The following is a 14,425-nucleotide window of genomic DNA, read 5'->3' on the forward strand; positions in this document are numbered from 1 at the left end:
AACAGACTGTTAAAAACATTGTTAACTTACCCTTTTAATTTCATTCAAAATATTCACAAAAATCTAACCTTTCTGAAGTACAATAATTAAAAAAAAACCCTAAATCTTACCAGAAAATAAATATTTTTCTCAAATCTGAACAACTATTGGCACCCCTTCATTTAGTTCTTCGTGCAGCCTCTCTTATTGGTATAGAACCCTTCATTATACCAGTAAGAGTCCTCAGGCAAGACTCCTAACACTACCTTTGCCTACTTTTGTAAACTGATCAAATTCTAAGTTGCTCTGGATAAGGGTGTCTGCCAAATGCTGTAAATGTAAGTCAGATTGGGTTCATGCTGTTTATGTCAAATTCTGACCCTATCTTGACCCATGTCTGCTTAATTTTATGCACTGCACTGTTGCCACGCAATTGGCTCATTTGATAACTGCACGACAAATAGACATACAGGGGTTTCTAATAAAGTTGCCAGCGAGTGCATATATTACGGTATGACTTCACATCCTGACAAGGTTAAATTACTGCAAATTACAGCACAGGACTTAGTTAAAGTTCTTTATTTCACAATCTACCAATCTATGTCAATCAAGTAATTTTGCAAAATGTGTTACCAAACACTATATAAACAATTAGAATCAGGAATATAAACAGCTTGATTTGATACAGTAAACAAAATATATTCTAGTATAGAAATGCTAAAACAAAGACATTCTAAGACAGACTAAGACAAATCAATGTACAAGGACAGAACACAGGGACTAACAAAGGTACAGGAATATTCATGTACTCTGTGAATCCTGAGAGAGCATTCATTCAAGTGCCAGACTAACTGTTTCCTCCAAGTGATGAGAAGGGTTTCCAGGAGGCTATAGTTGTCCAACTGGTGTCAAATCTTTGAAAGAACATACTGAAGTTTGACTCAGCTACAGTTACATTTACGCTGCTTGTGTAAACTCCCCCAATGCATGTAGCACAGCTGTCTTCATGGAAAACTGGACTGTTATACCTGCTGATTGGAAGATAATCCAGAACAAACAGGCTGAAAGTGAAGGACAGCAAGCATGTGCAAGCTTTCTAGGGGAATAAAATGTAGTGTATAAAAGTAGAAAAATAACTCACTCACACGCACACATCTTTCCAACACAGGTCACCTCGTCTATACAACTTTATACCCAGTATTCTCCCACATTTAGGGTGCATTTTAAACCCTGAAGTAAAAGAATGCCTGGGTATTTTACTCCAAATCACTGTGCAACTTCTGCAAAGGTTAAACTTCTTAATTCCAGTCAATGTTAAATTACACTAGGAGTAAACCTAGATTAGCCTGACTTCCACAGATGGGAGCAATCAGGAGTTGGTCCTGTTTGACTTTGGTCTTCGAATAAAGCCCATTGTCACTAAAACAATGTGGTCCCTCCAAAGAAAGGTTTCATAAAGGGAAAAAGAAAGCAAAAGCTGTACCGGGGCCTGAGCCACACGTTCACGGCAGACATGGCATTCATAGCATTGAAATGATCTTTACTGGTCGTGTCCTTCATAGCAAGAGAGTTGAAGTAGTTGTTCCTCTGACCATATCACGCTTGTTATGGTCCACCACTGCAGGCACACCGGCGGGCAGCTCCATAAAGTCCTTTAGGCTGGGAATGTCATTTGAGAGCTTAAAAGCTTCGCCCTCACCCTGTGGTCAGCAGAGAATCTGGTGGCTCCAGGCTCTCTGCTATGTCCTCCAGCTCATCCAGCAGCTCAGAGAACGATGGCCGCCGATATGCGTCCATCTGCAAGTAAAGGTTTGGGGTCACAGTTGGTTGTGCAACATTTCACCTTTTGTGGAAGCCACAGAAAGAGAATAACCCATAGAAGCTGCAGTTGTCACAGGTAATATCCAAAGCATGGTGTTAGCAAGCCACTTGAATTTATCACAGGTAAGGGTGTTATTAAAACCTTTACCTGTGATAAACTCAAGTCGCTTGCTAACACCATGCTTTGGATATCAAGTATATGCTTTGGATATCAAGTATATTGGATATAAAGTAATGCTGATTACTTTAATATATCTACATAAGCCTTTCATTGCACCAGACATAGACACATATAGACCTTTACAAAGGCTTATTCCAATAAGTCATAAATCCTCCTCAGGTGAAATGGCATCAAAATGGACAAAAGTATCCCTTTATGACTGATACTTGCTGGATTAAGCCTTTATTAGGGTTGTAATGATTCACACAATTCATAGTTAAATTTAATGCGATAAAGTGGAGTCTTATTCAACACATTTTTTAATACAGCTAAAATACAAAATGGCTGAAAATGTGCTTTATGTATAGCACCAATACTAACATGTTATTGCTTCCATTACCTGTATATTACAGCATTCAAGGTTACAAAACATGAAACAAAATTTGTGCTTTATAGTGTCTCTATAATGCTCTAACTCTGGACTTAAGGGTTAAAGGAGGTACATAACAATAACAAGCACATAGCTAAGAATAGTGTGCCACATTCTATGCAGCGTAATGCAATGAAATCCACTTTTCCACACAGTACACAGTTTTCAATATTAACTCCTCCCTGCTGTTTCTCCTACTTACCAGGCAGCAGCTGGCAGACAGCTCGAGCACCCGCTGTGGACAGCCCTGCACCAACTCACTGAATGCTTCAACATCCAGCCCGTAGTCCTGCAGGGGGAGCAGCAGGACCCTTGCATTACTGAACTGTTTACACTCGCACCTACTGGTGTTAACACACTGCTGTATACCAGCAGGTACTTTTAATAAAACAACCAAACTTCTGTCTCGTCTGAATTAGTCACGCAAGACATGGAAGGACATCAACAGTATCATCTTTGTATGTGTGCTGATATGTATAATTCAGGACTTCACACAGTCGGAATGCTACATAACTGCTCAATGTCCTGAGAAGCTGCTTCAGCACTTACAGCGATAATGAAGGGTGACAGAAATGTCATTAATTCATATGGTGATGAACACAATGCATGAAAGCTGTGAATATATCACTACTGATTAGTGGAAATACCCCAGAGATAATTCCCTTTATCTGCCTCTTCTCCAACCTGAACAGAGCTTGCTGTCCATCAATCCTAATGATGCAAGAATGGCCATATTAATGTCTATTAATCATTAATTAATATTAGTGGCCAGTCACCCTCTCTGACATTCCCTTCATTTGCACATGGCACAGTTGGACAACTCAGTCAAATATAAGTTTCTTTATTATTGTCGATGTCATATGAAATCCTTCATTTTTTATTTTTGACACCATTTAAAAATGTTGGCCACCCTTTAATATGTATAAACATTTTATGAAGAATTGTCCAATAGCAATGGCCCAAAATGGTTCGCAATAAAGTCCTGTTACCTTAACTTGCACTAAAGTACATTATTTGTCTTTTTTACTCATTTGAGGTTATCTCGAACACATGGACATATAAGTATGCAAATGGAAAATAAATAAGTAAAACATATATGCAGTGGTGGATGAAGTACACCAATCCTGCACTTGAGTGAAAACAGACATATGCATTGTAAAATATTACTCAAGTGAAAGTAGAAATCTTTTTTCATTTTATGTAAAATGTTATGTAAACATTATATTTCTACTTAAGTTAAAGTACAAAATGAACAGTATCTATTAAGACCTGTATGGCTGACATGAAAAATGGGGTTTTAAAATAGGCAAACTTTCTTGTTTTTTTAAAAAAAAGTGTTATTAATGATAAACAATTTACACAGAAACAATTTTCTATTTTAGAGTAACTCAGTGTGTGGTCTTCCACACTGGGTAATCTATCTGCTAAATGACTAAATGTAAACATTTAATCCACCTCTCCTTTTGTGTCTGTAGGATTAGGAAAATGGTACAATTTCACTCCCCCCACTCCCCCCCCGCCTCCAGTCTCCTGTAAAATCAGATATCTCATTTAAAAATTCCCCACAAAATGTTATGAATTGTTAAATTCTGAAAATGTGTCAGATGTGCCTGGGCTGAGTTACAGCTGCTACGCAACAATTGTACAATCAGTAATTAGAGGAGCAGTTTAGTGAAACGTGTGCTATGATCGGTTTGCTTTAGTCTGAAAGTGATTCATATTCTTTTGGATATTTTAGAAAATCTAGTTTTCTCATACTTCAGGGTAACGAGTGATGATACACTCATGCAGAAAGTAGTGGAGAGAAACGCAGGACATTTTGGGGTTAACATAAAAGTCTCAAAAAATGCAAATACTCTAATAAAGTACAGATACTTAGAAGAAAATACCTAAGTACAGTAACAAAGTACATGTACCTTTTTGCTCTTCGTCACTGCATATAATCCATTTTTACTTCCCAGTACATAGTCATATGCAAACATTTGAACATACAAGTCACATTGCATTTTATTTTCTAAATGAAAATAATTTAATACATACTCTGTAGGGAACAAAGTGAAATGGCAAACAATTTTAGTGCACAATTCTGGAAAAAAACAAAATCTAAAATGTGCCATAACTTTTGCACAGGCCACTATTTATGTTCTATTTTGTTTCTCACTGTTTGAAATTGAGCGAATAAACAGTAACTGTGCATTAAAATGTGCAAAAGTGTGTTCTGTGTAGAGGATGTGTTAACTTATCTTCACTTAGAAAAATCAATAAAACAAGCAATTTGACCAGGGGTGCTCAAACCTTTGCATATGACTGTAAGTCTGTGTTTGTGAGATGTATTTACCCGTGTTCTGGGCAGCACTTCTGGGTCAGCAGGAATTCTTGCCAGTATCTCGCACAGCATGATTCCAAAAGAAAAGACGTCCACCTGGAGTTAGAGAGACACGCAGACAGTCACCGTGAGGTCAGACCAGTCCGTAACTACACTGGTGCTAACAGTGACCTACTTCCTGAGATACTAACAGTGGACTGATTGTTCCTTATATACCAGCCAAGGGTCTGATAACCACTAACTGATTCATCAGAGCCACAATCAGAGCTACTAATTACACTGAGTCTGATGTCTGATTACACACCACAGACTAGTTTCCAGAAAGCATTACAGTGCAAAGATCATGCTAAGACAGCAGAGAGAGTATCTTATATGACATCTTTGAAACAGCTCGGAATACTAATATTATCAAAAACAAATCTTCCACAGATAATATAAACTCATTGAAAGTTTCAATTACACTAGTGTCCTTATCTTTTGGATAAAGTAAATTAAAATGTCCAAGGTTCACACTGAAAAATGGTAACATTTTACTGCAGTGCAGTGTTCATGAAGCTGCACACCTGCGTAAGCTTGTCATAACAACTGACTTAAGCCTAAATAAACATTTTTAAAGGCCAACCGGTATTGTCTGTCAAAAGGCTGCTTTTGCCAACTTTGATGTTAAGTTGACAAAACACCCATGTCAAGTGAAATCAATTTTTTTTGACACTGATTTGATTCATGACAATTATTGGGCAAAATGGCACAGCACAATTATAACAACTGACTTTGTATATCACTGTGACATAAGACTGATGATGTGACCTATCTTAAATCGTAAGATGAAACCAGCACAAACTACCGTAAGAAAAAAATCAGTTAGAAAATGCACCCTTTATCACAAACAATGCCTATCGGAGTAAGTGTGTATAAATGTTTATGTGGGTATAAATCAGTTGTCATGATGAGCTTATGTAGGTGTTATGTAGCCTTGTGAACACTGCCCTACAGTGACGTGCTACTGAAAAAAGTAATGCATTCAGTCTACTTGATTGAAAAGTGCATACCTTTTCCACAGATATAAAATATATTTTATATACACTGCACTAATCTATAAATAATAACCAATTAATGTGGAAATTATGTACACATTTCAACAATGGATATTGAGTGCATTACTATTCCAGTGCAGCCTATGTTTTACCTTAGCTTTCCTCTAGTTTTATTTACAGTATCAATTGACTTTTTCTAAGCAAATATGTATTTTTAATTTCCTTGTTTTAGATTTTGAAATGTTTTTATTATGTGCTACAATTTCTTGATGTCCCATTTCATTATTATCTTATATTTTATACTTATTTTTATTACTTTATCATTTTTATATGTATTTATTTAGAGAACTTGTTTTACATCTTTTTCCTTCCTTTTCTCAGTGTTTTCACCTCCTCTATCTTCTGTTTCTTCTCTTATGCTGGCTTTTATTTGCCTTCATCATTATAAAGCACTGTGAGCTGAATTCTAATGCATGAAAAATATTATATATAAATACAAATTATTAATATCGTGAGTAAAGTACCTTGCGGTCATATGGTTCTCCTCTCAGCATTTCAGGGGCCATCCAGAACGCAGAGCCTACCAGAGACATCTTCCTGTCTGGATTGTTTGCAGGCAGGTCCCCCACCTCTCTGGCCAGACCAAAATCTGTCACCACGGCCTCTCTGCCCCGTGTGGTCACTCTGATTAGACAGTTCTACAAACACAAGATCAGATTTCATACAATGAAATTCACACCACAGGGAGCAGTGCAAAAGCAGTCAGGAGCAGTTTCACCTGCTCTTCTCTCTCCCATGCTCCTGCATTATGATTTAATGGGATGGTTAAGATGAGGAATAACAGAAACCCCCACCTATTTAATAAAAAGGATTTGTTTTTTTCATTCCATGTGGTTGTGCTACTATCGGATCACCATAAGGGGGCAGTGTTGATTTATAGTTAAATATGTGAAACCAACCTAGGAGGTTTCTTTTAACATCTTGGTGATATCCAGCTCACTAATGCCAGTCAATCATACACATCTGACCTGGGTCATCTTGTCACCAAGATGGACAGAGACAATCTCCAAGTATTTGATTCTTGTCCAAATGCTGTATAAAAAATAATGTAAGCAATAAAATCCATATTGAAGCATAAAATTAGTGTGACTGACATCAGCACAGTTTAAATGTAGCAAAACTCAGGAACACAGGAAGTGTAGTACAAACATATTTGTGCTTGTTATAGAGGAGATATTTTTGTTTAATTTCATTCGTTAACAGTATGAAACCAACCAAGGAAACAAACCAAAAACATCAAGAATAAAATTGTAATAAATTTAAAATACAGAATGCCTTATATTCTAAAGTGTTGCTCAGTCTTGAGGCAGATAAAACAATAGCTAGATGAAATAGATAAATAGATTATTATAGTATGGAATTTACCAAATATAATAAATAAAAATCCTTAAAATACTGAACAGAACATCTAAAAATACTCTTTGGTGTTAATTTTACATGATTTAAACCAAAAGTTTTTTGCTGTATTGAATGTTATTTTATATAACACAAATGATACGTAACAAGTGATTCCAAACTTTTGAATGATGGTGGATATATTTCATAATTTGTATTAGCCAGTCACATTCATGGTTGTTTGATGTAGTCATGCAAGTTATTCTGTGGTGGATGCTGTGATGTTGGGCAAAACAGTACCCAAAGAAACTTTTTTCTTTAGATTTATCACTAGTTGACCATCATCAACATTACATATAACAATGGAAGACGTGTAGGTTCACTGGAGATTTTGAATAGTAAATGGAAAGGCTACATCTGTTTTGTAGACATTGTGAACCCTGTTTCCTATCACCATCACTCTACAGAGATCTGCTTCTCTAGAACAGAGCATGTCACATCAAACCACTCTCAATGAATTTGTTCACAGCTTAGCAATTGAATTATGCAGTTTAAAAAAAATTATGGAATTCCTCTTTAAACCTTCAGAGGAGCCACATTCGAAAAATTGATACATTTTGCTTTAATTCAACAATTTGTTGTTTCTCCAATTTTGTCAGGGTCCACCTCATTACATGAAATAGAGAAACATCTTTTTGTTAACTTTTTGCATCAATCAAAGAAAAGTCATTGTTGAAAAATGAATGTTAGAAGGTCTAAGCTTGATAACTGGCAGTGTGACAGACCACTTGGTTAGACCGGTATGTAGAATTGAAATTGTGCAGGACAGAAAAAACTGATTTCCAGACATAAAAATATGTAAATTAACAGGCTCATTTGGCACTGATCTTGTGGAATGACTAATCATGATCTCAAAACACGTTCTGTTTCATGCAAATTAGTTAAATTAAAAATGCGGCAAGGCATTTAGTATGATGCCGCTGTGTACATCACATACATGGTACATAAAATTTCAGCACCACTTAAAATGCCTCTGGCGCATCCCTTCTGGCACAGTTGAGTGATGTAAACAAATGCATAAGAAAGAGGCAGAAAAAGGATGCAGCTGGTCTTTCATTAAACTAGTACACATCCCACCCTCTCTTCATGAGTCTCTGTAATTAGAGGGAAGACTGGAGAATAAGAGACACCACCGGCCTCCACCCAGTTACATTCTGACCACACACAGAGGGAAAAATGGTGCTTCTGATCTAAAGGCTCTGGAACACGAGAGGGGTCTCAATGGGGTGTGCGTGCTTTTCTGTCCACACACGTCAGGGACAGAAACAAAATCCCTTCTCTGCATTTTAAATATACAGTGGCCATCGACATATCACTGTACTGACCTGCCGCCAGCGGAACGGAATCTTACCCTGGTTCAGTGTGCCTTCACAGCAACAACAACAGGGCAAACTAGAGCAAAGCCTGTACAGTACAGAGCATTTTTATCTACAGCGGCACAGTACAGGACTGCTCTGATTCAATCACTGAGAGACGACAGGCCCTGCAGTGTGTGGGTGAGTGTAAGTGCAGGTTTAGCTGAGTGGGCTTAAGAGTATACGAGTGTGTGTTTGGAAGTGGGGAAATGAACAGGGTAAGTGAATAAATGATTGATAGGCACTTTGATGGGACGGGTCTCTGTGAATTGTGTGTTTGCATACAGGTGTATTAGAAAGAGGGTGAGAGTGTGGATAAGTGTGCCTGTGAGTGTATTCACACATGCATCCCTTAAATGCTATTTTACAGAGATGCGTACTTTTACACAGAAACAGCCATGTGTGCATGGACGATTTTTGCTGCTTCTCTCTGAACTCATACTCAAAACTCACTCCCACTACTTTTCACCTCGCAAAATTAAACAAATAAACATCAATCAATGCCATGTCAACTCGAGCAGGTTTTGGACTCCAGCTTGAGTTCACGTTTAAGCCCCTTACCATTTAATTACTGTTAAATTCCTGGGAAAGAGTGCATGTGCAAAAGGGGCTTAAGTGTGTGTTTGCGTTAAGGCTTCAAGTTGTGAACATGCTGATAAAGATGTTGGCAATAGGAATGACGACATTAGAAGTGAAAAATTATGAAAATACTTTCAGTGTGCAATCAGATTTTATGTGTTGTGTAATTAACCTGCTTTAAGCAAACTGTAAAGCACATAAATAAGACATTTTTGAGTACATATTGTAACCACTGGAAAAATAGGGAAAAAAATGACAGCAACTTTCTCTCTCTCTCTGTACACACACACACACACACACATAAATATATGTACATGTAGGTTAGCAGTTAGATGATGTGTCTGACTTGTAACTGACTGTATAGCAGAATGATTGTCATTTTCATGTAGGAGACTGGGATTTGAGTCCAGAGACGGATTCCTAATGCTACATTACGGCCAACATTGTTGCATCTTTCTAGCAGAGTGTCATTACTGTAGCTTGATCCGTTCTGCCATTGCTGCACTTAACACTGTGTTAATTGCAGAATCTTATAACGCATTATCCCTGACAATACGATTAATCGCACAGCCCTGGTTTGCATATATATAAACATACGGAAGAAAGACACTGAGAATGAGAATGTGCATGTGTGTGTGAGTTTATAGCAGGTTAAATCTTGTGTACAGGAGCTGTGCATTAGCATAATAATGACTGACCTCCCCATCTCTCCTCTCCACAAACAGAAGGTTCTGCCTGCTCTCTGCTGCAGCCTGGCAACCAGGACAGTTAAAGCTGTCTAGACACTCATTTCAGTGTTCAGCATTTGAAATGTGACTGCAACTCTCTGCTCCAAACCACTGCACCTTCACTGACCGCTTCAGGACTAAACAACGCAGACTCATTTCAGTACGACCGCTCCGTATGAACTAAAATATATTGTTAAGTTTATATATTGTTGTCTTCAGTATACTCCAAAATCTAAGTAATTTTTTTCTATATTTGACTGTTTTTCTATATATTGAATAGGGATGGGTATCGAGAACCAGTACTAAAGTGGCACCAGTTCCTGACTGGTCAGTACTGAAATATCGATAAGCTCCTGGACAAACGGTGCTGCTATTGGCATTTATGTAATGTTAATTCATTGTACACAGCAAGCATTTTCAAACGGTTGGTGCTAGACTGGATCAACGGGAGAGGCGCTCTGCTTCGTGTGATGAAAGCTCTCACATACCTCTGACTACCTTAACCATTTAATACGCCATGCGTCATGGGCTCACTTTACTAATTTAATGATAATGCAGCTAAATGCACTATATGTAAAACGGTAGTTGCCTGTAAAGGTGGTGCTGTGGACCAGTTTTCAGCCAGCTCATGAAACACTTACAAATACAATATTCTATAAATCTGAAGCAGCGCGGCACATTTGCTTTAGCTGCACCTATACACCCTTAGAGTTGTGTTGTTTTGGCTCCTGAGTGGTGCAACCATGTAAGGGTCCTATCATCTAAAACAGTCTATCATCAGGAGATCACGAGTTCGATCCCTGATGATATTACAGCCATCCGTGGCCGGGAGTCCAAGAGAGCACAATTGGCCTCGCTTTCTAGGGGGGGAGGATGGCCCCCCGTCTCCCCCCATCACTCAGCGTGATGCTAGCACAGGCATCTGTTCGCTTACGTAGCAGAATGGGGGGTTGGCGCTTTCCTCCGAATGCGTTCAGCTATCCAATGACGATGTCTACGCTTTAGCAGCAGTAATAAAACATGCAGTTGCGCTTCACAGGTCTTGAAGGAAGCTTGTGCTAGCTTTCCCCCTCCTAGCGCTTGTGGTGTCGTGTGATTGGAGAAGTCCTAACTAGTAGGTGGAATTGGACGCACCTAAATTGGGGGAAAACAAGAATTGTGTTGTCTTGTCATACTACCACTGCACATATTTACAGGGAGTTAAAGGTAGTTCCCTACAAAAAGCTCTAGGCAGGATAGTTCGAATCACCTTATCCAAAAATCCTATCAGCTTCAAACTATAAAGCTGAAGTTAGAGCTTCTTCTTCCAATTTTCCCGTTCCACCTTAAATGGTGCTGGCACCTTAGACCTTACAATAACTGCTGCCCTATTTAAGGTGGAACAGGAAAATTCATACAAGAAGCTAGCAGATAGGAAGCCAACTTCAGCCTTGTGTTAAAGCTACAGGTTGAATAGTTTGATAGTCTAAATGTCTTTATTAGAAAATATTCCAATGTTAAAAAGGATAATTAGAAGTTTTGATAGCCAAAATCAGCTTATAAGGGGCAAGTAGTAATATTAAGCTGAGTCTGTGCTGAATTAAAAGTCGATAACTAGCAAAGCATACATCGCTACCTGCTAGGTTGCCCAAGTTTGAATTTAGTGTGAGCTATCCTGACAACCAGGGCTAACTAATTGTGTATTGCTTATGGTTGTTAATATTTTCAACTGTAGGGAGATGACCACAGCCTTTTCACATCTTTCCATTCTGAATTCTTTAACTCTTTTCACATCTTCTCATGTCATGTCTTTAATTTTTTGCACCAATTTATGGAAAGTAGTATCAGTATCGATGAGCAGTATCAGTAGCAATATCAGTATCGATAATATCCTAATGATACTCATCCCTAAAATTAAAATGTAAGAAGATCCTCATATCATCAGATCAATTAACTCAAAATTATTCTTGAGCCTCACACAACTGCCATACCAGATGTACCAGAAACAAAAAACTGGTGTAAATTTCCATAACGAAGAGAAAGAATGCTGTACACATTTTTTGAAGCTATATAAAAAGAGGCTTAACACAAACAAAACACTCCTTCAGTGCTTGTCAATCAGTGGAATCTGTGCTATGCTCATAGGAATGCTTGGACCGAGCTGGCACAAACAAGGTCCAGCTGGAGAAAAAAAGCAAAATGGAAAAAACCTCTTATGGTAATAAAGTATCTCTCTATGGAGCATGTTAAGTATTAATGATGACATTAATCCTTAGATGTCACAGTTAACATCACAACAAACATGGTATTTTGATATTAACAGTTCTAATTAGTAGCTCATTGAAGCAAGCAAATTTTCAATCAATTCCACATTTGTGTTCATAACTGGAAGAGGAGATATTTTATTACTATTTGGGTCCCACTTTATGTTGTCACTAATAACTGTGTAGTTACACACTAACAATGAAACAACATGAAACAACAGTGTAACTACTGGTGATGTTTTCACTGCTACAAATGGATTGCAGAAGTATAGACTATGTAAATACACACATGCAACAACCTCAGTTTTTACTTATGTAATTAAACAAATGTTTCTGTATAGTTGTAGCAGCTAATTTTTTCTAAGATAATTACACGTGTAACAGGGTGAGGGTAATTATATTTGCAGGAACTGCTGTCTTTCCAGCAAGACTACTGATTGAAGCAGGAGGTGTGTGGTTACCTACATTACGAGAGCACTTACACTGTATCTGCACAGGAAATGTCAACTTTTACCAACATTTACCTAGCTGTGCAAAAGTTCTAAATCCATTTATCTCAGCAATAAGTGTGTTTTGTTGGTGGACATAGCATATATCATTAGAATAAATGCCAATAAACACATTGAAACAAACTGAAAAGGTCAGAAATGCAGATGCAATCTCTAATCAAAATGTAAATATATAAATACATACACATATGTAATTACATTTGAATAGTGTACAAAAATGAAAGTAATAAGGCAAGAAATTATTCTAGCATACTTTAATGCACATACAGTCCTTCACCTAAACAGCCATTACAATATTCTAATTTATGTGTGTCTTGCCACTAGGGGTGGGCAATATGATAATTATCATGATAAATTATTTCACAATATGCTTTCCTGAGCATAACATGGATATTGTTAGTACTTAAAGAATACTGACCAACTATTTCATTATAATAGAGCATAATAAGGCCTGTTTAGTTGGATTTGGTGCAGTGTAGTATGTGAAATGCTGCATAAAGTCATTGTACTCATGGTTCCTACATATTAAACCTCAGAAAATCTATAGTTTGTGATGCAAACAGTATATGATTACAGTACGATCTTGCAGAATCCTGGTGTTATATTGTTGCCCTATCACTCACCTCTTCTTACATTGACATTGCAATTCTTTCTCAGACTTCATTATCCATCTTTCAGACTCATATAAATGCTGTGATGTTCTCACCTTGGAATTGAGGTCTCTGTGGTAAATATTCTTGTAATGAAGGTAAGCCATTCCTCTGCTGATGTCACAGGCCAGCTCTACCTTCTCCCTCCAACACAGCGTGATGTCATCCCTGGCCAGCAGCTCCTCCAGACAGCCTCCGCTCACATACTGAGAGTGGGAGAGGAGCAGGACATTATGAAACACGCACACACTCCTGCTGACCTCAGCTCAACCAGAGAACAGAAAAGAGGCTCTAAGCAAGGCTGCTGGGGCATGTTACAAATGCTTATGCAAAACTAAAAATGACTCTGAACGTTTAAAATACAGCAAGTCAACCCAACACTGCTGGAGTCTTTCCAAGATTTGTTTGAAATAAAGTAAAACAGCCAGTCCGATAAGTACAATACACCACAAATCAGCAGTGGTGTAATAAGAGTACACTTACGAAGGTTTTGCAGTAGAGTTTTATTTAAAGGCTACCTACATAGGGACTTCATGACACATGCATAAGCATTGGATAAAGTATTTATAAAGCAATATTTTAGTATAAAATGTAACTGCTGCACCGCTTAAGGTGGAATAGTAAAATTCAATAGAAAACTGGCAAATGAGAAGCTGAGAGCTTCACGACTTTTAGTGTTTGACATTTTCTCAATGCAGATTAAATATATCAGGAAACCAGCTGGAGCACTTATAAATACAAATAAGTCCATTCGTCTCCAAATTATCAATGTTCGTCTTAAATCTTTCTCTTTGCCTTTTCATTAGCTACTAGTTAGGTGCGACTGTTGTCTGTGTTGCTATGGTGACCAACAGTCTGCACACCAACCTTCAGGGTCAAAAGTTGGTAAATTAGCAGTTATACATTAACTCCATCATTTGAGACCATTTACTGTTAAAACTGTGTTGAACGATCAGCAGAGCTTTATTTTACTGCAAAGGAGGATTATTTTATTTTTACCTAAACATCTAACTCTGCTGTGGAGCCACAACAGCGCAGTAAAAGAGTCGAATGTGGCTCTGGAGCCTCATGTTGCCGACCCCTGACCTAGAGTTTTTCATATGAGATACTTTCATATTTAAGTTAGATTATCAGTCCTCTCTCAGTTTTAACAAGG

The 14,425-nt window shown here is 37.8% G+C and overlaps 1 protein-coding gene across 3 annotated transcripts in view; it reads right to left on the reverse strand.

The window, feature by feature from the left end:
- Positions 1 to 542: 542 nt before the first annotated feature.
- The window catches only part of zgc:113162 (uncharacterized protein LOC553743 homolog), a 36,098-nt gene continuing 22,215 nt past the window's right edge, over positions 543 to 14,425 (reverse strand). For all 3 annotated transcript variants that reach the window (XM_036588501.1, XM_036588502.1, XM_036588503.1), the window contains 5 exons: positions 13,326 to 13,475; positions 6,275 to 6,448; positions 4,729 to 4,812; positions 2,593 to 2,679; positions 543 to 1,776 (listed from right to left, as the gene is read on the reverse strand). In XM_036588501.1, the coding sequence (XP_036444394.1) occupies positions 1,675 to 1,776; positions 2,593 to 2,679; positions 4,729 to 4,812; positions 6,275 to 6,448; positions 13,326 to 13,475 (597 nt within the window). In that variant the 3' untranslated portion in view covers positions 543 to 1,674. The remainder of the gene's footprint in view (positions 1,777 to 2,592; positions 2,680 to 4,728; positions 4,813 to 6,274; positions 6,449 to 13,325; positions 13,476 to 14,425) is intronic.

The sequence above is a fragment of the Colossoma macropomum genome, unplaced genomic scaffold, assembly GCF_904425465.1.
Source record: "Colossoma macropomum unplaced genomic scaffold, Colossoma_macropomum, whole genome shotgun sequence".
Lineage (NCBI taxonomy): Eukaryota > Metazoa > Chordata > Actinopteri > Characiformes > Serrasalmidae > Colossoma > Colossoma macropomum.